General features: G+C 37.6%; 1 protein-coding gene and 1 long non-coding RNA gene across 2 annotated transcripts; one reads left to right on the top strand and one right to left on the bottom strand.

Annotated features, from left to right (window-relative positions):
• LOC148214252 (uncharacterized) lies at nt 1–25,361 on the top strand. Its single transcript, XR_015798384.1, has 3 exons — nt 1–177; nt 21,745–21,894; nt 25,224–25,361. It is a non-coding gene; the product is annotated as an uncharacterized LOC148214252 (long non-coding RNA).
• On the bottom strand, nt 16,428–27,850 carry LOC112540807 (uncharacterized). Its single transcript, XM_025167604.2, has 3 exons — nt 26,677–27,850; nt 23,719–26,501; nt 16,428–20,509 (listed from the first exon to the last, which is right to left on the bottom strand). Exons 1-3 carry the CDS (start codon nt 26,762–26,764, stop codon nt 20,423–20,425), a joined length of 2,958 nt encoding a protein of 985 aa, XP_025023372.2. The 5' UTR covers nt 26,765–27,850; the 3' UTR covers nt 16,428–20,422.

The following is a 27,850-nucleotide window of genomic DNA, read 5'->3' as shown; positions in this document are numbered from 1 at the left end:
GAAAAAGATTGCATGCATGCCCATTGTGGCCATTTAAAGGCAAAGAATTCACACTTCTCTGCTCTTATTGTGTCTGTGGATTCTCACCAAGCAGCCCATGTTATGCATACCCTCTAGGAAGAAACTGGGGAGATACTCTCCTGCTGGCTCCTATGATATTTCTGAGATTCTTTGCAGGTAAAATTGTTCACATTTGCTCTGCTGATATACTCAGCTATATCACTATCCTAGGCTGGGCCAGAAATGAAGTGGGAGTTCTTGCTCACTAATAATTGGCTGCTTTTTTTTGTTTGGAGGTATTTATATGGGCTATACTTCTTTTGTTAATAGGATTTAATGGATTTTATTGGAGCTTAAAGGATATTTTGATGTTTATGGTTGTCTGTTCAGTTGAAAGGTAGCTGGAGTCTATGATTGGTGGTATACAAATGTTTGAAGCAAACAAATAAACAAACAAATGTCACTATGAAATATTGCATGGACTTAGTTTTGGGGAAAGTACCAGCCTATTTTGAACTAGAGAATTGGGATCTATTTTTTGTCATCTTTGAGAGTTCAGTTAGTTGTTATTGTTGGTTGCACAGACAGCCAGATGTTTAGACTGGATTTGGCATTTTTATCCACCTATCAAGTCCTTCCCAAGGACCTGGGAAAGGCAGATGTTATTGTTTGATGGTGTTAAAGGTATTGTTAGTTGTAGTAGTTATTATTATTATTATTATTTAATTCAAATAGATGCGGGACGGTTTTCATTATTTTCTTAACAGTTGCTGCTTTGAACTGCAACGTTCACTGTATTTCATGTATAAGTAAAATAACACCTTGCATTGCGCACCTATTAGTATGGTAATTTTGGAAAGCTTTGTGGTGAACTATTGCTGTCTGCAATTTTGTTTTAGAATGGCTCTCCAGTCAAAAAAGCCATAACCCAACAATCCAGACAAGACTTTCATCATGCAAACACCCAATCTTACCTCATTCATGAATTGTACAAATAATGGAAGGGGTGGATGGGTGTTCAGCTGACACTGTCTTCCATTTATAACCTTCCCGTGGTTGGTTGGTTTTCCATAACATGTCTTTAAAAGGGAGGGAAGAAAAGAGGCAGAAATGAGCCTGGGAACATTACTGGATGTAATTTCTGATCAATACAGAAAGCCTCCCTCCAGTCGATGGCATTACTGGGTACTACACATGGTACCAGACCCAGCTTGCTCCTGCTGTTACAGCAAGGTTTTGCATATTGGAAGCTGTTTCTGGTGATACCCTTAGCGTTTGTAAATGCCTTGTAGTTTACTAATAAAATTCATTGGGTACAGCCCAGGAAAATAAGCACATTGAAGTGTCACTGATTTAAAATGGATATTTAGGAATATATTTAACATTCCCCAGATAAGATAAGTGAAATTAAAATGAGTTAACTTGATATATCAACAGAGATCATTCCAAATTTTGGCAAATACTAGCATTTATACATTTCTGTTTTCCAGGGCTGTGCAGCTCTTCATATTTGATTCCGAAAGATGTTTCAGGGCACAGGGGGCATGAATGAAGCACTTTTCTTTCAAGTGACTACCATAGCTGCCCTCCACAATTACCACAAGTTCTGGAAAAAGTCACAGCTATTTTAAAAAGTTGTCCTATATTTGCACCACTTGCACTCCAAAGCACCTTTTTGAAATGGAATATACAACTGTAGTATTTTCCACCCCTCAGCAATAAGGTTCCCCTTGAGATCTGGATGACCCCCACTCTGCTGTTGTTTAGAAGAGCTAGGAAGACCTGGCTCTTCACCCAAGCCTTTGGCCATCTTTTCTTTTTCTTTTTCTTTTTCTTGATTTTACAGTATTGCAATTTCTTGGTTTGATTGTTGTGAACTGCCCAGAGTCATAAAGAGTCAGGCAGCATAGAAATTTAATACATTATTATTATTATTATTATTATTATTATTATTATTATTATTATTATAAAATCAAATTATAAAGATCATGCAGTCCTGGGTCTCCATTATTTTATCTACTGTATGCCTTAATTTGGCTTCATTCTGCCCATTTTTAAAAGGAAGCCAAAGAAATGCTTGCCCTTGTTTAAATGTGCAGGCTTTGCCAGGACAAAGGGACTGAGATGATTTGGATGACTACTAGTTTTATTACTTGTTATGATTGGCTGGCCAGTTTTTCTATTGCATACTCCAAAGGTGGCATAATTCATATTAACTTTCTGACATCTTGCCAACATAGTTGGTCCAACAAAAGTACTGCATGCAAAAATAAAATAAAATAAAGTATCTTTATTTATCTTATTGGAAGCAGATGAGTGTTAGCCATAACTGGCATCTCTCCAGCATAGATTTTGAGAGATGAGCTACATTTACTGAATATGTTCTCTTTTTTTCAATGAATGTACAGTGATTCAGACAGAGACATAGAAGAAAACCTTGACTTAGCTATGTCTTGGGGGATCATTGGGATCCTGTTTAATCAGGACAACAGTACAGTTGACTTTAAGAATGTGATTCTCAGTGAAAGTTAGCTGCTACAGTTCTTCATTCATTTGCAAACAAGATGGCAGCTAAGAATCTTAAAGTCCTGTCTGGACAGTGTAATTAAGGCCTTTGTTGTAGACACTTGTAACTAGGGCTACTGGTTGTTCTGAAGAACCGCAGTTATTCTAAGGTCTTTTTTCTTAAGTGCTATTTTGAATAGCAGCACGTGTCAAATTCCAGGCGTGCAGCTGGGTGTCATCAGTATAAAACATACAGTTGTTGTAGATTATCATGCATGCAATGCCAGAACATGACTTACTGGACTGTGAGGAGTTTAACCTCTGGGCAAATAAGAGGCAGAATGAACCATGATTTTTCTTGCTACTTGCTCTGAACTTGCACCCTCACCCCCACCCCAAAACAACTCTCTCAGACTGGCTTTTTTCTAAGCTGACTTTACTTGTCTCAGAATCACATACAGGATGAAACTATTACACTGACCGGGATATAAAAAATCAGTGAGAGATCCCTAAATTTTCAAATCCTTTTAACAATTTGTGGTTAAGTTATGATCAGCATGGTGTGATGTTAAACCAAGGAAAAGGCATATTTCTATACATACTTTAACTGGGGATACGGATTTTGTTGTTAATCTGTATGATCCAACAGTGGTAAGGCATAAACACTTTTATTTATTAAGAAACTAGCAGTTTTCCCTGTCAGCCATTCCGGAAATGAAATGGCCTTGCTGTAGACTGAAGCACTTCTCTTTCTTCAAAATACAAATGATGTATTAGAATAAGCTTGGAAATTGGAAAATGCTGCCCCTACCAAATCTCTTCTTCAGAGAAACTTCTTCTTATCCCTCTATTGCAGGACCTACCCTGGATGTTGGGATTTGCGACTGTCCACTCTCACATTAGTCTTTCTGAATGGATAAGGAAAAGGATGATCAAATGTATGCATCAAAATATAGAAATAAATTACTGACCCCCAAAATCATTGCTTACTAGGTTTCTTATGTCTCCCGCTCTCTGAACTTTCAAGACATGCTGTACAGATGTAATATTAACCTGCAAAAAATATATATCTGCTGGCTCAGGGCATGGCACTTTCACTGTCAATTGCTTTTTGCCATAATTTAGCTTCATAGATTACTCTTACATAAAGAGGAAAAACCCTAACACACAGTGGAGTGAATCTCAAGATTATAATTCAGATCCTAAGTCTTTTGTCTACATAGAAATAATTCATAAGAACAGGGAGCACACACTTAAGCGAAGCGACTACTGTGCCCCAAGGTCCCATGCTGAGAAGCTGATCCTGCGTTCTGCATCTAAGAGAATCAAATCAAGTACAGAACATAACAGAGTGAATTGCGGAACATTATTCACTCTTCACATTCACATCTTACATTATTCACCCAAATAGCCCGTGATAGTCTGTAAAACCTGTTTTCATGTAATAATTTTGTAACAAGTAATGTGCATTGGCCATTGGGAAAGATCCTGGCAGTTCTAAACCAAAGGATCAGGAAGCCTGTTTCAGCACCTCCAGCATCTACCATCAGCCATGTGGATAATTACAGATCAGTAACCCCATCAACAGTTTATAGGAGCTTGTCCTGAATTATATGAAAGACTGCTTACAAGTAGATTCCACTTCAAAATGTTGGAAACGTCAGTCCATGGAGATGCTCCATTATAGAGGAAAACTGTACACAGAACTGGAGATGGCAGTCTTCTAAATCAGGGATATATCAACTTCAAACTTGTTGGAATTAGTTGTTTTTTTTTAGTAGAACAAGATAGGCAAAAAAGACATATATATAGTTAAGAATTAAAGAAAAAAGCAACTGAGCACATCCTGAACTCAGGAATGTTCATTCAGCTCACAATCTTTTCACAGAAAAGGGAACTCCTGGTTTCTTCTCAAGTTTTTGTTCAGGCCGACAAATGTTTTTTGTTGCTGTTATTGCACAATGGGAATCAGAAATTGTTGGCAATCTATTGCAAATTACAAGTAGATTGTCATCCACCTTCTGATTGGTCAGGGATGGTTGTATGCTGTAGTTATACCCAAGTAAAATACCTGAGGTACTCCATATTTATGCTTGTCCATTATACCAAGAACATTTGAGGCTGACCCTTAAATGCATCTTGTATCTTGCATTGGGAGCCAAGGATAGACCCAGGAGTAAAATGATTTTTAAATGATTTGAAACGGTATTTATCATCTCTATACCCAAATCCATCTTGTTTCCTGTTTTGGTAATATTCCACACTTTAGTGCTTAAAGGTTAGTTACTATATTGAGGATTTCTGGGAAACCTTTATTACCTACTGCTTAACTGTGAAACTTATAAACATAGACAGAAGTGTTCCCTCAAATGCATTATATTATTTTTCTGAACAAGTCATGTGGGAATTTATGAAGTTAGGATAAATCTAGTTCCACAGAAGTATATTTTTATATATCTATATCCATATCCATATCCATATCCTTTGGGCTGGCCATAATTTGAGTTTGTTCAGCTTGAAATACAGTGTGTATGGCCCCATCACTGCAAGCCTTTCTATGTAATTAAAGAGTTATTTGCATGTTTAGTGCTTAAAGGTTAGTTACTATATTGAGGATTTCTGGGAAACTTTTACTACCTAGTGCTTAACTGTGAAACATACAGACATAGACATAGGTGTTCCCTTATATCTGAAAATGCATTATATTATTTTTCTGAACATGTGGGAATTTATGGAGTTAGGGTAACTCTAGTTCCACAGAAGTATATTTTTATGTAGCTATCTATATCTATATCTATATCAATATCTATCTATATTTATATCTATATAATCTTAGACTGGCCATAATTTGAGTTTGTTCAGCTTGAAATAGAGTGTATAAGTCCCTATCACTGCAAGACTTTCTATATAATCTAAAGAGTTATTTGCCTGCTTATCTTCTCTTTAATGGGAATTTTGGTGGGTATTCAAATAGCGTTATAGATGATTATTTACTTGATTTAACCAACACTTTGCTAAATCTTGAGTGTGAACACATTGTCCCTTACCATGCAGTCTTTTGATTGTACATGTTACATGTAATACTTAAATTAATAACTGTCTCATTCTGTATGTATTAACAAGATGATTCTATATATCTCCCCAAAATAAATAGAATAAAATGGAAGGTACTCCCATGTAAATGTGCAAAGCAGCTTAGCAGGCAGCAGAAATCAGAACTTCTAGACGGGCCTTCCCTATAGAGTTCATTTCTATAAGATAAATAGTTGACTCCTTCTATTGCTATTTTTAAACAGGACTTAAGCATTTGTTTGTTTAGTTTTAATAGAAAAGTTTTATCCTTTTAACCTGTTCATTCTTAAAATGTGTTTGATTATTTCATGATCTCATTATCTTGATACTGAATTATATATAAACCTAAGCCATCATGGGAAAATTGCTGTCATGAAAAATGGATAAGTAATGTGTACCATACATGAATAACTCACAATCTCATTTTAACCATTCAAACAATTTGAACACCATTGTACCTGATATTATTTATTTTACTTTTCAGTCTTCCCAAAATGGAAATTATTTGGGATTCCCTGGGGATGTGACAACATTTTTAAGCTAAGTCAGAAAGCAGAAAGGGACTGACTTTAAAAAAGATTAAGTAGGGTTAGACCTGGTTAGTACTTGGATTAGAGAGACTACTAGGAAAGCCCAGGGTGGTAGGCTAGACTAGGAAGTTGAAAAACATTCTGGAAGAAAGCTAGGGCATACCACTTTTGTACTGTCCCCATTAACTACATGAACATGTCCACGACTTCCCCACAAGACAAACATGAGTCATATTGAGACTTCTCTTAAATCCACTAGTTTATGTTGAATTTGGAAGTGTTTGCCTTTTTACATTTCACCTCATTCATTATATATTTTGCCATCAATGGTCATCATGACCACCAAACCTCTGTAGAAAGGACTTGATAAAAGAACTTGATGCAGAAAACTAAGGAAGTGTAATGACTTTGGGGGAAAAAATGACATCCATTTATAAATAACTCACTGATCCACCCCTTGGGTCCTTTGGAAGTGATTCCAATGTCACTACTCCAGTAATGCAGACAATACTTGAGCATTGTTTTATTCTCAGTTACTCAGAAATGGACAGCAGCAGCTGCCTTTCTATTTTTAGCATGCCAGAACACCCTCCAATTGTTGTTCTGTACTTTGAACAATAGATGGATGCATTAGGGGGGTTAGCTTTGCTGGCTTTAACTGCAGCATTTCTTATTGAAAAAAGGCTAGAGATAATGAAGTTCGTTGTTTGTTTTTTATCTCCTCCTTGAAGCTGATAACCATAGGGAGATTTTGAATGCGAGGATCGGTAGATATTGTTTTCTTTTGCATTTCAGTCCAAATAAAGTTCCAGAATGCTATAGTGTAGGGCTGATATGAAATCTCTTTCTTAAAAATAGAAAAAATGCTTTGTCTTTATTTAGCTACGTTTAAGCATGATATCATCATCTCAAATTATATGGCCATTTCAATGCATTTGAAACAAATCCCCACTGGTTACTGTCAACATTAATGGGTTGCCTGGGAGTTAGCCATAGCATAGTGCTAGGATGAATTTGTCTCAGCCAATAGTTAACATGCAACATGCATAACTTGAAAACAATAGGAAAGCAATACTGACATCACTTGAAATTTCGTCTCAGCTTTGTTTGCTTGGTTCTCAATTATATCTCTTAGAATAGTAGAAGACTACCTCATTAAAACCTCAAAAGTTGTAAAACTATGTGATGACTGGCACACCAGTGCTATTTCATATATTCATGGTGTATCTCACTTGATAGTTCCAAATTTGGTAACTTACAACTGAATGCACAAATGGACCTATTTGAAAACCATGACAATGTGTTTCACCTGCTATGGCTGATTCTCCCGTGTACATTTTGTTTAACTCTGCTCTGGAGTTAAATGCTCTATATGTTGCTCTCTCTTACTAGGAATTGTATATTTTGTTCTGGGGACCAAACAATAGCAGCTCTGAAAGGTTAATCAGATTTGGAAAATAGTAAGAGAGAACTAGCTAAGTCAGATGCTATGATCTCAATATTATAATCCAGTTGTGGATTTCCCAATATTTTGTCTTGTTGCTTTCTTTTATGCTCATTTTATCAATGCCTCATTACTACTGCATGTCAGGGCAACCAGGATATCCATATCACTGAGGTATGTAAAGTAAAAAAAAGTTGTGAATAACCTTTTAAAAAAGTCCCAAGGCAAGATGATCTACCACAATAATAGGGCAAACCTGTGAGGCAGCTTTACTACATAGGTTGGTTCTCTGCTACTGTCAGTTGCATTGTTATGGCTTGGAAACAAAGAACATTTCTAAATAAAAATGTATAGCTTTAAAATCATGTTGACACCAGAAAGCTGTATAGTTTGAAATACTTTTTGTCCTTGAATTTATTCTGATTTCCCCCCTCTCAAGCTGGTTCTATGCATGCAACAGCAAAGAAAATGAGAATGGGATACTGGCATCCTACAGTAGCAGAATGGACTATACAAGTTCAGAACATGGGAGAATGGCATATATACCACTTTAAGAAAAGATGATCCTAGACGTATAAAAAAAAAAGTAACTAGGAAACTAAACATATAAATTCTAAGGCAACACTTAGAACCAATCTGTTCTGTTGGTTTCCTGTTTGCAGTAGCTTTTAAATATGAGTGTGCATTTAAAAAGTGGAAGCCCTAAATATTAGTAATTTATTATAAAAAAAATTTTTTTTAAAAATGTAGTGCTGTTGAATTCTTCAGACTCCTGACAGATTACTAAATAAAATACAATAAAATGCCCACAATAAAGAAAAACAATTACAAAAAACAGACACTGTTTAAAAAATAAAATTAACCTGCAACCCTAATAACTTCAAAAGTTTAGAATCAAACCCAATAATAACAGCAATTTTTAAAAAAAAGACATAATAAGCTATTCTATAGCCTAGGCACCATGATAAAAAAAATGCTTTCTGATCTCAGCCACCTTCATTCACAATAACGGGGCATGACCAGCACAAAGACCTCCTCAGACAGGTCAACACTGCTTGGAGTATGTAGTTCTGGAAGAACCTTGGTTAGAAGCCATGTACAGCCTTATTAATCAGAACTAGCACTTTAAATTGCACCTGGAAGCCTGTTGGTAACCAATGCAGGATCTGAGAAATATATGTAATGCAACTAGTGTCAATCAACAAGCAGGCCTTTGTATTTGTAGCAACTGTAGAGTGCATTGCCGAAGTCCAACCACACAGTGATAAGGACATGAGTCACTGCAGCCAAATCCTTTTACTCCAGGAAGAGCTGCAACTGGTGAACCAGCCAAAGTTGGGCAAAAGCCCTCCTAGTCACAGCCTCCACCTGCTCATCTAGCAGCTGCCAGGAGTCCAAGAGAACCCCCACATTATGGGCCTGCTCCCTCAAGGGCAGTACTGGATGGAGCTCATAGTTAACTGCAATGAATGCTTAGTAATTTGGTCTTGCTTGGATTCAACTTTAGCCTGTTTCATTCCAGCCAGACCCAAAAGACCCTCCAGGCACTGGGACTGGATTCTGGCAGCATCTGCTGCTGGGCCCAGGGTGGCAATATAAAACTGATGATATCACACCCTGAATTTTTAAACTGTATTCAAACAACATACCAGATTACACATTTAAGGCTGCATTCACAGAATATACTAAGTTTGCTAAAAGGTAACTTTAATTTTAACCTTAGGTTTTTGTGTCTTAGCATGCTGCACAAACCCAGCCTATTGGTCAGTTTATTGCACAATGTATTGTGCAAATGCAGAAAATGGGTTAGTTCAGTAGCCGGATGGAGCATATTTATGACCTGGACCTAGTGTTTTAGTATGTCCTCCTTATTTCAGGACTCTTCCATAAATTAAAAGAAAAGAGGGTGGGGAGGCAGCTTAGGAAAGTACTTTATTCTTGCTGAGTACTTTATTTTTGCAGAGCAAGTATATGTGCATGGGACCAGGTTTCAATACCACCTCAGTCAGGGCCATGTCAAAGCTATTTATTCCTTCCCTTTTGTTGCTGACGGGGTATTGAGTTTCAATTGTCTGAGCATTGGGCAGACCTTGAAAGGGGACGCTGCATCCTAATGCCATAAAGCCTTTCTTTGATGGTTCTGCAGCAGACACAGGAGAGGTTAGCAAGCATAATATGCTTTTCTTTAGACTTTCCAGGATGCTATTTTTGGCAAACAAAGATAATGTCACAGTTGGTCTTGTTCATCTCTTGCAGCATATATGTGCCAAATGCTTACCATGACTGCCATTTTTAAAAACCATCTAACCTTCACTGAGCTGCGTGGCAAGCCTCTCAGGGTGTAATAGAGATGGGAATGGTATTCATTGATGAACCCTTCTCACGGGATTATAATAATGTAAGGAGCGCCATATTAAGCAACTTTTCTATTTTGATATATCACTTTTTGATTCTGTCAGGGGGTAATATAATTGCGTATACCCTTGCAACTTCATTCATCTAAACTAAGATATAGTAAAAAGATAATGTGAACATTTGTGTAATCAAGAACAACCAACAAACAGTAAAGGAACCCAGAAGAAATATACCTGTAAGTATCAAAAGCCAGGGATAAACAAATGGAGGTGCTTTTTGCCTTCATACCCTACTTGAGTGTTATATAAAGGCATGCTGTTCAAGGAAATTGAAAGCTGGACAAGGCTTTTCTTTTTTATGACACAGTGCAGTAACTGTTGCTTCAAATTAACTGAGCAAAAGCATTCATCTAGATCAGTGTTTTTCAAACTTTGAAAGACTTTAAGATGTGTGGACTTCAGCTCCCAGAATTCCCCAACCAGCATAACTGATTATCATTATTTAGTAATTTCCCAGGCCTGGATGCAGTGTCCCTGTGGAGCCCCTGCTGTGATTTTATTGGTATCTTTCCTTTTAGTCCCATATCTGCTCTACGGAATATGGAATGAAAAATGGTGGATGCCATTGACTTGGGTCACTTTCAACGTATTTTATAGCAAAAGTGGGATTCTTTGAGAAAAAGTGGAAAGGTACCAATTCTTTTGGCCAATCTGTAGATACTGAATAGGAGGAGAGAGAGAGTCAAGCCCTGAGGCAGGGCCTAACGAGTGACCTCTCTCCCCCAACCAACACTGCCTGGAATCAGCCCTGAAGGAAGGATAAAAGCCACTGTAAAACATTGCACCCAATTCCCAACCACTGGAGCCAGCCCAGAAGGATATCGTAATTAATGGTATCAAAAGCCACTGAGAGATCAAGAAGCATAAGGATGGATGCATGTATCCCAGCTCTACCACAGGTCATCTATAAGCATGACCAAAGCTGTCTCCATACTAAGCCCCAGCCTGAAACCCAACTGAAATGGGTCTAAATAATCTGCTTTCTCCAGGGTTCTCAGCAGTTGCAGTCCTTTCTCAAGAACCTTCCCCAAAAAGGGAAGATTGGAGACAGGGAAGTAGTTACCTAAAATGGGTCAGCAAAGGTGTGAGACAAGGCTGGATATTCTCCCCTAATTTATTCAACCTACTGTATATGCTGAAAGTATATTGAGGAAACCTAATTGGAAGGTGAGCATGGCTTTAAAACTGGAGAAAAAAACATAAATAACCTGTGCTATGCTGATGTCACTTCTCTGATAACTGAACATGCATTTCTAGTAATGAAAGTCAAGGAGCACAGTAAAAAAATGGGACTATAAAGAAGATTAAACTAATGACAACAGGTACAGCAACCAGCCTTGGGATTGACAATGAATATATTGAAGTGGTAGATAATTTCTGCCTTTTAGGATCAACTATCAACAGTAAAGGAACCAGCAGTCAAGAAATAGACTAGTACTTGGTAGAGTTGCATTAAAGGCTTTGGAAAAGATATTCAGATGCCAGGATGTGTCTATAGCAGCCTTTTTCAGTTGGGGTTGTGCAGAACCCTAGAGTTCTGTGAGAGGTCATCGGGATTTTGCAAGAGATGGTGATTGATTCAATATATATATTGAACTTTGCATGCCACACAATGTTAGCACTCACAGTGGTGGGAATTTTTACATTCTGTGACTCAGCTGCCAGCCTGACACTTTGCTGTTGTAAAACACTATTTTTAAAAAAAGTTGCTTAACATTAATTGGCTCTTACTTTCAGAAAAGTGTGCTTCTTCTTTGCATCATTATGAAAAACAACTGAATGTCAAAAACCTCTGGTAGAAATTTAGGTTTCCCTGATATAACTAAAGTGGTTGAGTGGAAGAGAAAGAAGACAGAAAATAAAGAATTAAGTACATGAAAGGCTTATGAAATCAGAAGCTGATTTCTGAAAAGAAACAATGAAAATGAGGAGTGGAAAGAGAAATAAAAAATAAGAAATACAAGAAGAGATATATATATAAAAAAGGCAATATGATAACAAGTGACTTCTAAAAGCCACTTCTAAAAGCAGTGACCACAAAGAGCAAAAAAATAATACAGTAACTGCTGTTTTAAAACCATCTTGATATTAATGTAATGAATGTTTAAATTCTGTCTGACCAGTTACTACTGTAGGTGGAATTTGGTGAAAATACTTTCCTTGTAGAGATGTGTAAGCCGTCGTTTCTCAGGGAACAACTCTGCTTTGGTGACTCAGAAAACAGCAGCTGTAGAAAGAAGGCCTTGCACCCCAACCTAAAGGTGTTGGGTATATGGGTACTGATCTTATAGCTCATGTAGCATGAATTATGAAAAGCATTTCTTATATTCTAATTTCCTGGATTTTGAAACAGAAGTAGAAATTAGAAACATGGTACCATGTGCCAGTTAAAAAAAAGGGGGGTACCTCCATATATTTATTTGATATCTTTTTTGTTCCTCTACTCCTAGGTAACATATCAGAGAATACCATATCAACTTAGTGAAAATACAGCCAGACTTACATATAGCCTTTTATTAAAATGATATGGATTAGGGATATTTATTTTCACAAAGGAACAGCACAGTTCCAGTATTAACCACAAATAAAAACTGTATTTACAAATCAATAGGATTCACAAATGCAACAATTGAGCTGATAAACAAGTAAATAATCCATTTTTTCTGGAATTATTTTGGTAAAGGCCTTATTCCATGAATGGTACTTTTTACCTGAAACTCAAACCTAATTTACATTTTTCAAGAAAAATTCAATTATTAAATATCTGCTATAATCAAAGACATAGATGCAGACTGTTTCTTGCCCACAAGAACACGTTTTCATATTACTCATGATTCCATTATTAACTCTATTTACAGTGGATTGGATCCAGACCTAGTCATACCAAACACATGTAAAGTAAAATCAATGGGTTTATTAGTAGTAGCAACTTAAATCCCATTGATTTCAACAGGATTATAATAAGCAGGTATTACTATATCTGGATCTGAGCTCATTTTTTAGGCTTCAAAACTTGGCACACCTTTGATGAACAGAAGCAACAGTGAAGCAAAATAAATGAGCATGTTATCCCCTGGAAATCTTGTTACTGTATCACATTCATTTTTTTTCTAAATGCCTTTGCTATCATGCAACAGGTTTTCTACTAAATCGAAGTGAATGCAGTTCTGTCACTAGGCCCAGAAATGTTGAAATGTTTATGAATATAATTGCTTTAGTACGTTTCAGGATACTTAGAGTGTTTTCAGGAATCCCAGACCCCAAAGTCTTATGTGATATAATTGTAAGCAAAGAATGATTTAAATAGGCTCTTGAGTACTTTACAAAAGAAAGGGAAAAACCCATGTCATTTAGCAGGAATAATAAAATTATCTCACTCCAAGGTAATGGTTTCAAACTAAAATTAGTGCTGCCTCTCAGAAATTTCAACTGAATAAGCACAATTAATTTAATTAATGAAATCTGAAAAAATGTGCATTTGAGGGTTTGCATATTTCACAGCAGGTGCTATCTTATATAAAACAAGGAATGTCTTTCCCATTAATTTTCTTGCCATCCATGTATTTATAATTTCAGTTTTAATTTTAACATAATTTATATTTTCTTTAAAAAATATGGTACTAATTAGTTGGGGACATCAGTGAGCACAAATGTTATGACTTATCATCTAAGCAATTGATTAAATATAGCAGGTCTTCAAATAGTCCATCTCATTTACTTATTCCTACCAATGCCACCCCCCAATTTATACAAATGTTTTTAATGTTGATTGTTCCCTTGTTATTGTTGAAAAACCATCAGCAGTTTTCTAAAACCAATAAAAATGTGAGTTGCAGATTGCTTCTGGATGGCAGTTCCTAGTGCTACTGAACAAAAGTCCTTGTGAAGAATTCATTTACATTTAAATGTCTGAACATTTTTATATTTAAACATTTTTCCCATTCTCAAAACTCTGGCCATGCTTCCTCCAAACAAGTGGAGAAAAAAATAACTATAGGCATAATTCTTGCTCTCAGTTTCCAATTAGTGAACTAGAACAACAAATCCCAACTTCAGTTTTGCCATAATCACCACGTATTATAGTTTTGGTCTGAACTTCTATATAGTTGCTTTTCTAAAGACTTCAGACTCTATTATTTCTGGTTCTGACATATTAACCTTATTGTTATGTCCATAAAAGCAGTAGCTTCAGTCTCAAGCAGCTTTCTTTATAAATACATCTAAATATTAAAATCTGGTCAGTCCAGTCTCTGCTCTACTGAAGACAAGTCTAGGTTTAAGTTTCTATTTTAGAGCACAGAGTCAATAGGCATTTTCAGAGAAATGGCACTTTGCTCAACTGCTTATCAGTACAAGTTCATCAAGTGGTAAATTCTGACTTCAGGGTTGGAAAGGAATGTAACCATCCAGACTTCTCTTAAGATGGCAGTAACATAAAGTATAACTCAAAGTATGATAGACCACATGGATGCTGTTTTCTAGAAGATACTGAATTTCATCAGACTGAGAATATAAACATCAGCACAACAGGGTCAGTATATGTGGAAGCTATAGCTGCTTAACAGTCCCTAACATACTAATAATCTTGAATTGTCATCAACATGATTTTCTGTACTAAGCATGTTGATTTTGAACTTCCAGTGAAATCAACTGGTCCAAGAAAGCATATTTAGGATTATGGTATAAAATTGGAAGAAGACTACTTTATAATTTGGCAGAAAACTACCTTATAATTTGCCAAGTGTATTTAAACTTTTGTAATCCTGTAAACAAAGCAGGTTTATTTTATGGGCATGAATCCAAATTTTAAAATCCAATATAATGTAGAAATGCATTAGGTTGTAGGATGCAACACTCCATGTGAATAAAGAAAATGGTCAAAGCTGACCATTGTAAAAAGGGTTCCTTTCTGAAAAGCTTATTTGTCACCTTCAAAGTATAGAAAGGGCACAGTTACTTTTTTTCAGTCTTGTATTGTTAAACTTTTATAAATATTCTAGCAAATCTGAATGGATTCGTGCACTTCTAAATAACTAGTAACATATTCTACAATCTACATACTATAGTGGAAAATGTCTTGCCGTAAAATACTGCCATCATGTGGCTGCTTTAAAATAGAGAAACACATTCACTTTACAGTTGAATTTACAAAAAAACAAAACAAAATCACAATATTTAGGAATTCTTGAATTAATGAAAACCCATGAATCTTACAAACACACTGGCTCTTTCTGACAGCATATCATTAATGGGGTCATTGAGTTTTCCACTCACTAGTCCTTTAAGGAAAATACATAGTCAAGATAGAGTTTTACTTCTGAATTATCTAGAGCAGAACTGTTCTACTGTATAGCACAGAAAACAGAACTGTGAAAATTACTGAAGATTTTATTTTGGCTTAAGATTTTGAGATGGTGGAATTTCTATAAACAGTACATTTTTAGGGCAATGCCTATTGTTAGCTTTGTGGCCATTCACTCAATAGTCTGTTTGAGAAAAAGACACCCCTCCCCCCCCAAAAAAAGGTTGGCCCCAAACAGCATATTCCTTTGAGTCCATATTTAGACTGTTGGAAGTTGAGTTGAAATGTTACAGCTGTCCCAATAGCAATGGCACCAATTTCCTCAAGCAAGGTCATTGTGGATTTCCTGCTACTGCTTGACTGGATGGTGGATTCTCAGGTGCATGGAATTCCACCGTCACATTCTAACACAGTTAGTACTATCGGCTTCTCCTGCAACACCTTGCTACTATTATAGTTAAAGTAGCTTAAGATCTTGTGATACAACTCTGAGATGCCCTACAGAGCTGGCATTGGCTGATTCAAGTAGCTTTCTCCATTCTTCACCGAGGTCTCTGGGATAACCAGACTGACTGTGTAAGGAAAGCAGCAAATGTAAATAATAATTGAATTAGGATTCTGGATCTTATGAAATAATCTGAGCTGTTGGGAATTTGTCTTGTTGGGTATGTGGGTGTAATCCTGTCTGGAGGAACAACCAATAGGAAAAGCCTCTCCCAATTGTTCAGATTTTCTCTTTTTCCCTATGTCTTTCACCCCCAGTAAGTCCCCAACCTTGATACAAAGGCTCAACTTTCTTTACTAAATCAGCACTTTCATTCTGGAAGGACTTTAACTTTAGCATACCCTCCCTGCTTGGTTAAGTTACAGGGAAAAGGCAGAGGAAATCTGGTACTTCCCCCCGCCCCATGTGTAAACCCACACAAAGATTTTTTTTTACCTATGGAATAAAATGGATGGTGACCATGTACATAATAAGCCCTCCCCAGGAGTGTGGATAATTATATTGGGAATGATGGGGAGAAAAGCTATGGGACCCTTCTTGAGGAAGTAAGAGGGGACAGCTCATCACATCTCAGGTGTCTATGTGCTTAGCATTTACAGGTGCAGTATGTGAAAGTCTGGTTTTGAAACCACCTGATTTTCACTGCCTCTTTCTTCTCCAGGTGAGTGCAGCATCCCTCTCTCTTTTCCAAGTAAACCTGCTGAAATAAATTCAAGGAGAAGACCGAGACATAAATAGTAGGGCAGCAACGAATATAATCCATGTCCTATCCCCTCAGCAGTGCTATTGTGGATTATTGTAAGAGGTTTAAGTGGTGTGCTCATTTTTCTGTGCTTTCCTGTAAAATGGCTTTTCTTCTGCGTGCTTGTGCATGGCATGGCTAGTTATAGTGCTTTACCAAACACAGCCACCTGCCTGGGAAGGATGAGCTGGTGTTCTCAATAAGCTTTTGATAATTATTAGGCAACAAAGTATAAATAATAAACATGCAAAATTAGGAGGATGAGTAATTGCAATAGAACATTATATAAGCTTTGAGAAACCTACCTGGGAAAGATGCTATATGCTTGTCAGAATAATCTGTAGCTCCTTTGATGAAGATAAGGGGCTCCCAACTATTCAAGGATTGTTTTTGTCCTGTATTTACACTCCTCAGTTAAATGTTACCATATCTTGTTTTACTGCCTTGTCTATGGTTGCTTCCTGTCTATATTATGCTTTGCAGTTAAGATTTTGCTATATTTTTCTTAATAAACTTTCAATTTTTACCTCTGTGGAGTCCTTGGGGTTCTCTGAGCTTGGTTGTTTTTTTGCAAACATTTCATTACGTGGCTAGGTAACATCTTCAGTGCTAGAATGGAGTGGGGTTTGCTCTCTGTTTATATACAGTGGCATGCCCTGCCAGAGTTGGGGTGGGGGTGGGAGTTTTATTTATTTAGTCTCCTGGTAGTTCCTTGATTAGGGTATTTTTTACTGCTTGATTGTCTGATGATAATCTTGGTGTTAATCTCTGCTTATCTGGGTGATGATTGCTGGTGAGGAGGTATTCCAGTCTTTTGTTTCCTTTTTATTGCCTCTTTTGAATAGTATGTAGATGTTGTTTATCTCTATGTGCCTGCTCATGGCTGCCTTATCTGAATACCGAGCTTTCAGGAATTCCCTCGCATTTTTGGATTTAGCTTGGTCTACGATGCTGACAGGTTCCCAGCTGAAACTATGGTTAAGTCTGTCCATGTGTTGTGAGATTAAAAAGTTTTCATTGTGTCTTCTGACTGCTAGTTGGTGTTCATACTCTGCTAGTCTTCTGCCTGTCTGTCCCTATATAATGGTTATTACAGTCCTTACATTGTATGTTGTAGATGACTCCAGTTTTTTCTTCTTGGGCTACTGGGTCTTTTGGTTTACTTAAGAAGTTTTAGAGGGCTTTAGTTGGTTTGTGTGCTACAGAGATGCCACGTGGTTGTAATAGTCTGTTGGTTGTTTCTGAGACATTTCTGATGTATGGCAGTGCTATCCTTTTAATAGCTTGTGTTGGTTATGTTGTGGTAGGTTGAGTGGTTAGGTACTTTTTGATAAAGTTGCGTGGATATCCATTTTGTTGGAAGATGTTGTATAGGTGGTCTGTTTCCTTTTTGTGCTGTTCTGGGTTGCTGCAATGCGTTTGCACTCATTTGAATAATGTTCTTACACAGTTTCTCTTGTGGGAGGTTGGGTTGTTACTTTGGTAACGGAGCACTTGGTTGGTGTGGGTTGTTTTCCAATAGATTTGAGTTTCTAATTTGCTGTTGTTTCCTCTGCTGATGAGGATATCCAGAAAGGGTAGCATGTTGTTTTCTTCCTCTCTGGTGAATTTTATTCCTTTGAAGATGTTGATGGTTTCATGTCTCTTCTCTAGTTGTTCCTTTTTTATTATAACAAAGGTATCATCTACATTCCAGGTCCATACTTTTGGTTGTATGCATGGAAGTGCTATGGTTTCTAGATGTTGCATTACAACCTCTGCTATGAGACCTGAGAGTGCTGATCCCATGGGTGTGCCTCTGATTTGCTGGTATATTTGTCCATCAAACTGAAAATAGGTGGTGAGGCAAAGGTTGATGAGGTCCATGATTCTGGGTATTTTGATCTTGGTGTATTTGGTTAGGTCAGGTGTGTTGTGTAGTACTGGTGACATGGATTCTTTCACTAGTTCTGGGTTTATGGATGTAAAGAGTGCTATGACATCAAATGAGCCCATAATTTCATCTTTGTCAGTTTTCACCTCATTTGTGAGTTTATTGCTTTTGAATCCACAAACTTCCTACCTGCATTTTAGTGTGAAAATCCTAACCCTAGCCCTGCTCCCAAAACATGGGCAAGCGTTCAAATGGGTTGCAGAGATAAAACTCACTGGCCAGCGACTCATGTCAGTATCAGAGAAGCCATCATGCTACTTAATTACCGTCTTATCCACACATGAAATGAAAGTGACAGTGTGTTAGATTCTGCACACAATAACCAGAAAGTCCACTAAAACTCCAAACTGCCTTTAGTAACTCTGAAAATATCTGATTCGGTTTAACACAATGAATCATCTTGGAAGTTTTACAAGCTTAACAACCTAACTGGGATTGCAATTTCCATTGCTAAGAGAAGCAATCATTAAGCAAACCATCCCACGACCGCGCTGCTTAGTGACAGCAGTCCTGGTTGCGGTTGCTGGGCTGGGCTGAGTGAGCAGAGGGCCTGTGGGCTTCAGGGAGGAGTGGAGGTGAACCCAGTGCAGACAGGCCCTCTGCTCACTCGACCCACCCTTCCTCCTCTAAGGCCTCGTGAAGGGCCAGCAGCTGCCTTGGCTGAGTACACCCTTCCTCCCGCAGGAGCAGCTCCAGCATCTGGAGGACCTCCTGTTGCCAGTTCCCCAGCAGCACTTCCAATGTGAGCTGCAGAGCAGGTGTTGCACCTTTGGGAAGCCCTCATCCCTCCGTTTCCTCTAGTTCTGCTGCCACCCCAAACAGCACCTCCCACACAGCCACCACCTTCACCTGGGGAGCCATCACTGCCTCTCCTGCTTCACCCAGTGGCAGAGCATATTGCACCTCACCCACCTTTCCCAGTGCACTCTTCACGGTCTGCAGGCTATCACTCCTCGTGCCAGTGGCAGAAGACAGGGCTCCTTCACCCACACTCCCATTCCACTTCCTCCACCATCTCCATCCCACTGCCTCCTCCCCGTCCAGGCCCAGTGAGCTCCCTTCAGTAGACAAGGGTCCACTGCTCTGCCACACTTACCATGTGCATCCCAGGACTGCGCCCTCTCCCAGTGCCTGGATCTGGGGCCAGCAGCAGGAGGAAGAAGTTGGCGAAGGTCAACTGGGGGTGAGGGTAGCAGGGGTAGGCGGTGGAGTGCAGGGCAGCCAAAAGGGCAGAGATGGGGGGGAGATAGGTGGGTGGGGGGAGTTGAAGCAGAGGCAGTTTGCGAAGGACAGAAGAACTTGTCTATGGGACACTGCGACAGTTGTAAATGCAGGCCGGTTGCTAAGTACCCACATTTTGATCATGTGACCATGGGGGTGCTGCAATGGCTGGAAGTTCAAGGACCAGTTGTAACTACCACTCATTCAGCACTGTAATAACTTCAAACTGTTGCTGAACAAATGGTCATTAAGCAAGGACTACCTGCATGTGCAGTGATGACTTGACTGAATCTGCTTTAAAGTGAATCACCATTTTGAAGTATGCATTGTCCTAATTTACAACACAAAGTACCTGATTTTGTGGGCTCTAGTCTATGAAAAGGTATGCCAGTATTAATATGCTAGTTTGAGGTATCAATATATATTTAACTGTTTTTGCTATAAGAGGCTAATGTTATCTACTCCTCTGAAATTTGTTATAGACATTATTTTGTCTTTACTATACATCATTAAGAACTTAATCCTATGCATATTTATTCAGAAATAAGTTCAACTGAGTGCAATGGGACATACATCCCCAGGAAGCTTTTGTCTTCTCACCCTCTCTTATTCTTTGGAGGGGAATGTATATCCTTCATCAGTAAAATGATATCTGTTTATACCTATAACTGTTTTTTGTGGGGCTTCACTGAGTTTTCTCTGAAGCAGACACCAGGATCTACCAATATTTCATTATTTTTAAATCATTGCTTTCTTACTGCAAATGACTGTATTGAATTTTGTCTTGGCAGTATTTACAGTGTTCAAGTCTTTTCCAACCATGATCAATCTTTGAAGACTCCTAATAAAAATAAAAACATGTTAATAATGAAAAACTGTCTTAAGATACAGACTACTTGCTTCATTGTGAACTACACAGAGATATTTTATGATTTTGCATTAGGGGAATATATCAAAAACTAGAGCTTGCTTTATTGAACAGTCTCCAAAAAAATTACTGTATTTTTACTGTGACTTTATTATGTGCTCTATAACATGGCTTTAGTGCACATTATACAAATCTAAACTACATTTCCCATATACTTAATGAAAAAAGCAATGGAAATAATATATATTTAACATTATTATTAATGTAATTTTGCTTACACAACTGTCTGCAAGTTTTCCTTTGATCAGAATGCAAAGAAAGAAAGAAAAACAGGACTTGCTTTTCTGGCTATACAAAACAAATATATCCTTTGTTTGAAAAGCCTTCGGATAACAAAAACATTTTAGCATTTATGTCTGGTCCAAATACAAGCAGTAAAACAAAACCAAATGGAAAAGACAATGTTAAGCAAAATTTATTTTGCCTTAATGCTTGCTGGTACTTTAACTGGTATGCTGAACACAGTAAGTTTGATTATATAACTATAGTATGTAATTTGTTAAATCTATTTTTATCAAATATAAACAAGTAGAAAGCCTTTCTGCTTCAATAAGGGACTAATGGTGGCTCACAACTAATCTAACACTAGTCAGCAAATATAAATATTTAAATGATAAAGGTAAAATATTAAATAGATTACACCATCTAAACTAAGGTAATCAAAATTATTTTGAACAATATTTTAAAATAATCAGTATGTAAATATCTTCTAGATATAATGAAATACTTTTCTTTGGTTTGGAACTGTGGGCATAGCTCAAGTAATTTCAGCCACAACTTATGAAGGCAGGCATATACTGGATCTGGCTTTTACTTAAGAATAGATGAGTAACCTGGATATATAGGATATTGATATCTGTCCTTTTCTATGATCAAAGGGACTCTCTCTGGTTAGGCTGTAGATCGTTAAGCACCCTGCACCTCTCCAAGGCACTATTTAGGATGGCCCACCCCAGACTCCTGATGGATATAGGCTGGTCTTTGTGAGAAAGAAATGACCAAAACACAGAAAAAAAATTCAAAGAACTTTCCAAAGATGAAGTGAAAAGTTGCCCAATAAAGATGCCACAAAAGAAAAAGTGAATATAACCATCTACTAGTACAAGCCTAAATAGCAGCTATAATAATGGCTCTTATTGTGTCTACAGATTCTTGCCTGGTAGCCCTGCTCTGAATAGTCCAGATCCTGTTAGAGAAAGATGGGCAAGATATAATGCCTGCAGACCAAATGATTTTATACATTTTTGCAAGTTCATTTTTGCTCAAGGCTGGGTACTAGCTGTAAGCAATCATATGAGGTAAGTGCAGTGACATTTTGCATTGTGATCTAGGATACTTTAGAGCTTGTGGAAACATGAAATAGACAGCTCTGTAGTATAAGCTCTGCTCCTGAGGGTTGGGTCCATGCCCTGCCTGGTTCCTCTGGCAGAATATGTGCAATTCAATGTGGCTAATGACACTCTGAGGAAAGAGTGTGATGCCACCTGCTTGGAAAGAGGCAGTGAAGAAGCCATTTCTCAATCCTCCTTTTGAAAAAGCCATTTCTCAATCACAACGTATTGGAGAACTTCCACCTGTCTCCAGCCTCCCTATCTGAGAAAAGTTTCTTGCGAAGGTGATGGGGAATCAGCTTTAAAAGATCCTAGAACAAGCAAATCATCTAGATTCCTTCCAGTCAGGGTTTAGGCCTGGATATGGAAGAGAAACAGCACTAGCCATTCTGGTGAATGAGCTGGAATGGAAGGTCAAGTGTATTCTTCCTGGTCCTATTAGACTTCTTGGCAGCACTTGACCACTATCCTTCTAGACTATCTGCAAGAAATAGGGTCACTGTTCTACAATGGTTCTGCTCCTCCCTGAATGGGTGGTTTTAGTTGATAGTCATGATGAAATAGTGATCAAATCTTTGGTTGCTCCAATGTGGAGTAACCCAGGACTCAGTCTTCTCTCCTATGTTGTTTAACATTTATATGTAACAGCTGGGAGACATTATCTATTGTTTTAAGGTAGGGTATCATGAGTATGATTACAGCCTTCAATTGTAACACACCAACTCAGACTAGAGAAGCTGTTGAAATCTTGAACCAGTGCCCATATGCTATGTAGAAATGGATGGGAACAAGCTCAGATTGTACTCTATCAAAACTGTGGTAAACATCAAGGTCTTCCAGGAATATAGGCTACATTGGTTGTTCCAGATGGGTTAGCTCCCCTGAAGCACCAGTTATGATTCTACCTGAACCAGGAAGAATCATTGACAGCAACTCATGCCTTTATTACTATGCAAATGGACTACTCTTAGTGGAGCTGCCTTTGAAGATAACCTAGAATCTGCAGCTGCTACAAAATAACAGGGCTAACATCCTGTGGGATTTCCAGATCCAGACATCGGGGTAGTAGACGACCAGAAGACAGCAGAGGTGATAGCTGTAGCAATGCCAAGTGACAGCAACATCAGGAAGTAGTATGAGAAGTTGGAGAAGTACCAGGGCCTGAAGAAAGAACTAGAAAGGATGTGGAAAGTAAAGGCCAAAGTGGTCCCAGTGGTGGTAGGAGCACTCGGGGCTATGACTCTTAAGCTGGGACAGTGGCTCCAACAGATCCCAGGAACAACATCAGAGCTCTCTGTCCAGAAGAGTGCAGTGCTAGGACAGCTAAGATACTGCACAGAACCCCCAAATTCCCAGGCGTCTGGTAGAGGACCCGAGATGCAGGAAGCTACATAACACCCATAGGGGTGAGAGAGGATGATGATGATGAAGATGATCCTATAGTTACCTACCTGTTTCTCCTAATACTGGACAACATATTTTAGGAAAGCATTTTCTCAATATACATGCAAAATCTCTTGGGACAATAATGGTAATTAAGATTTAGAGAATTTGTATTATACTGCATTCTGACTATTGCTTATCAAGAACACAACCATATAAATAAAACTTCTAAAAGTACTACCTGTTTTTTCTGAGAATCAAAAGTTAAATAAGAATTCTTCTTCTAAAAGTTTATATATATGTCTTAAATTAAAAAAAATTGGGCTAATTCCCAAGTAAATGCATATTGCAGCATTAATATTTCTGATTAAGTCATATATATTGGTGTTCACTTGACAAAATACAAACCTGAATAAGTTTGGGATCCTTCCTCTTCAAAACTTTAGATCTATTTCCTTTATATGCCTCACTTTGCTCAGGGTTGAAGAGAGAGATTTCATGGGAGCATTTACACTGACTTCTAATTCTCCGATTAGAATCCACTAGAAAAATACTCTCTCTGTTGAGGTAGTTCTTTGGCATGTAGTTTTCTGAACCAAAGCAATTAGACACTTCTTTTGACGTGCTGAGATGTTCTTTAACAGCAGTCTGACAGCATGAGCATTCAGGTTGATAAACAAAATGTTTTGGTATTTGATTATATTCATTAGTTGGTGATGAAATGTGTGTGGTTAAAGGGTCAGTCTCTTGTAAAGCATTTGATCCTAAATGAAATTTGACTTTTCTTTCACCTGTTTCCACTGTTTTGCTTTTTTCTACATTCTCCTTCAAATTCCTCATGGGAAATCCATTTTCAAATAAAGATGCCACTTTAATAACCTGGTTTCTTGGAGCTTCGTGTTTACATGAATTGTGCAAAGAACAAGTTGGGGAGACATGGTGACAACTACAGCACACTTCCTCTGTGCTGAGGGTTCCTGCAAGTGAATTCCATCGGTTTGAGTCAGTCTTACTGGCTCTCCAGTTACTATCTGGGCTTGCTCTAGTTTTCCTCCTACCTGATTCTGAAATATCTGTGTTAGGAAACAAACCACTTTGTGACATAGATCCACAGGGGCAGACTGAGAATTTCTTCAGGGCCAAACCTCCACCTGCTATCTGACCAGCTCCAAAATTCAGTTTGTCCACACCTGTATTAAACATATTTAATTTCTTTGGTAGCTGTTCCACTTTAGTATTTGCACAACAAGGAGAATGAGAGGTGCTATGTTTACCATGAGCATAAGATTCCACATGATTCCAAGGATCCCTCTCCATTTCCACACAGGGACCAGATGAATGCTTACATTCATTTGGAAAAATATACAATGCTTTCCTCCTTCCAGTTTGCAAAGAGGGAACTGGTGAATGCTTCTCACCTGCAAAAGGCAACGTGGTAGGAAATGGAACAGAATAATTCTTTGAATGTGGATGAAGTGGAACAGTTGAACTCCTTTTGTCAGCTGGCATATGTGAAATGAAAGTCTCATTTGCTCTTAACTTTGAAGTGGGAGAAATATCCTCTCTATATTTTTCATCTCTGTTCTGCCTGCCAGTCCAGCCTAAAAAATAATTCAGTATGTTTTGCATCTTCAAATTATTTTTTTTTCTAATTGGAGAAATATAACGAAGCCTTTCAAAACTATTTTTAGGATTTAGCAAATAATGGGAGGAAAATTTATGAATGACTTTGCCAGCTCGAGTTCGTTTGTGGGAGCTTCTGTGAAGAGTTAGGAACTTCTCAGAATTTCTATCTTCAGAATGCAGATCAACCGTTAAGTCAAGCAATGGGCTGCAATGGCATTTAGATGTTTGATTTACAGGCACATATTGCTCATTTATTCTTGCTTCTTCTCTTTTATTTCTGTCTGTAGGCTCAACGTCCAGTCTTTTGGGTGAATGAAATTTGGAGAAGATAGATGGCTTACTTTTACATTTTTGGTCTCTTTGCAATGTTTTGTGTTTGGCAAACACAACAGATTTTACAGATTTGGAAATTTTTGGTTTTCTTTTTTGAAAAGCAGGTTTAACTGGATTTGGGGACAATGACCTAACATAAAACTGAGGCAACTGATTTGCATGTGTATATTTAGAGGGTGGGAAAGGCCAATATGAGGACCAAAGATTTGATGTAGATAATGCTTGATCAGAATATACTTTGGAAGTACTGGTTTCTGATGATTCTGAGTGAGTTCCTAGATGATAACTGGCTTCATCGATTAGAATTTCAGAAAGTCCTACCTGCTTTTTAAATTTTGTGGTTTGTTTTTGTGGAACAACAGTAAGATGCAACTTCTTAAATGGTTGGTTATGTTCAGAATCTTTAAATTGGAAAGCTAAAGCATGCCTCTGGGAATCTTCATCTATCGTCACGTCTGAAGGATCAGTGTCACTTGCTAATGAACCGGCTGGATATACGTAAGCTGCTTTCAACGTCAAAGAAATAGTAGGCTCTTCTGAACTGGAATGTGAGATTTGCTCAGCAGTCTGGGGATTTTCAATTTGGTAAGAATATTCTGAGGAGTAATCTGAGTGGCTGCTTACAAAATGACTTTCAAAACTCTGAACGTTTGCCGGTTTCTTCAGTTCTTTATTTACCTCAGTAGATACTGGTGACTGTTTGAAACATTCATAGCAAATATTGTCCTCGGGTTTTATTTCTGTAGAAGAAACCTGCACAGCTTTATTTTGCTTTGAAGCTAGAGAGTTACCATCTGAGGACTGCCTCTGATGGAATTTATCAAAAGCATAAGCTTCTTTCACTGTATAAATGATTTGTCCTTCAGTTGAATTTTCAGTAATGAGCAACTGAGGGATTGCTTTATTTAAACACAAATGGTCTCCATAAGAGCTGCTGTATATGAATGGAACTATTTTGGTTGAAAAAGATTTCAGTGAATGGGCATCTGTATTAGAATCCTTACACTTTAGATACAATATAGATTCCAGTGATAATTCCTCCTGCAATTTACTAGTACACTCTACTTTTTCTCCTTGCAGAGAAGGGTGGTCCTTGCAAAAACTTGTACTGCTCGCTTGGCTATTTTCCAAAATAAGCACTATGCCATCCAATTTGTTTTCCCCTTTTTCTTTTTCAAACAAGCTGCATGAATCAAAACAGAAATAACTTTCAGTGCTGGAGTCAGTCAAATCTAGGAGAAATCAAGGGAAAAAACAGAGATTTTTGCTTTCTAAGTGTTGTTGTTTACAAAATTCATCACTATAACTAAAATGCAAACTACCTGTACTAAAAATAATAGATTTAGTAATTTAGAAGAAACAGTGAAAATACCAAAAAACTTCCTTATTGTCTGGCATCCAGTTTACCTTTGTTATGTATAACACTTCCTTCCCAACAGTCAGAATAAAAATCACATTCACTTTCTGTATCACAATCTGCCAGGCTCTTGGACATATCATCTGAAACAGAAATATTGTTTGTACTATGTTTAATTAGAAATCAAAACAAATTTTAAAATATACCTGACAGTATATATTTCCATATGAAAAAAGTAATATCTTAATATTGCAAAGGTTTAAACTTTAGCATCTGTGGTCCCGTTTATATTTTTGCCCATTTATTCATACAAATCAATAGATCTGACAGGTAATGAACTTATATACCTAATGAGCAGTCTAGTTTTGCTTCACTTAGTACTGAATTATTTCTTCTTGCTCTTTAAGATACTCTCATCAGTTTTTCATTTTTTAGCCTTCCTGATGGCCAGCTTTCACAGATATATGCCAAAATAGGGAGAAGTGTTGCCTTGACAATATGTACTTTTGTTGCCAATTTTGTCTAAATTTCTCCTACTCTTTCTTACAAGTAACAGACAATTCTTTATTTAATGCCTACAGTCACCATCCCTATGAATTTTTGAGACTAGGAAGATAAGTCTGTAACTAATTTGACTTCTTTATTTGCAATGGGCTGGCATTGCCTGTTGACATAATCTTTTTAAAATATTGAGCAGTAGACCAGCTTTTGCACACTCTTCCTTTACCTTCAACAAGAAATTCCTTAATCAATCAGTGGTATCGCCAGTATATATGAGGTTGCTTATGTTTCTTCCTGCAATTTTAATGTTTCTCCAGCAATTTTAATTTCAATTTCTTTTACTTCTATCCTAGCACTTCTCATGATATATTCTGCAGATAAGTTTAAATACATTATGGAACAATGTACAGCCTGGCACATTCCTTTCTCAGTTCTGAACCACTCAGTTATTTTGTTGTTGCTGCTGCTGCTTCTGGGTCATCATTTACATTTTTCAATAGACAGATGAAATGGCCCAGTAAACCAATGTTTTAAGGGCTATCCACAATTTGTTGTGGTCTTTGTATAACCAGTAAAGCAAAAACAGATATCTTACATATAATTTGACTTTTCTATCATTCATTGGATCCTAGCAACTTGATCTGGGATGTCTCTGTTTTTTCTGAATCCAGCTTGTTATGTCTGACAGTTCTTGTTATATATTATTGAAGTCAGGATTGCAAA

The sequence above is a fragment of the Python bivittatus genome, unplaced genomic scaffold, assembly GCF_059951505.1.
Source record: "Python bivittatus isolate LINGU-HERP-01145 unplaced genomic scaffold, Pbiv_v1 ctg000700_np1212, whole genome shotgun sequence".
NCBI lineage: Eukaryota > Metazoa > Chordata > Lepidosauria > Squamata > Pythonidae > Python > Python bivittatus.
The sequence above is the reverse complement of the archived record's forward strand: the minus strand, read 5'-3'. Positions and strand labels throughout refer to the sequence as shown.

What these genes read in the sequence shown, in the direction of transcription:
- LOC112540807 (XM_025167604.2), bottom strand. Translation starts at nt 26,764, where the DNA reads ATGTCCAAGAGCCTGGCAGATTGTGATACAGAAAGTGAATGTGATTTT. An exon ending in AAGTGTTATACATAACAAAG is followed by an intron (nt 26,502 to 26,676) that starts GTAAACTGGATG and finishes GATTTCTCCTAG; the next exon opens with ATTTGACTGACTCCAGCACT. An exon ending in AGGATCCCAAACTTATTCAG is followed by an intron (nt 20,510 to 23,718) that starts GTTTGTATTTTG and finishes TATTTTTATTAG; the next exon opens with GAGTCTTCAAAGATTGATCA.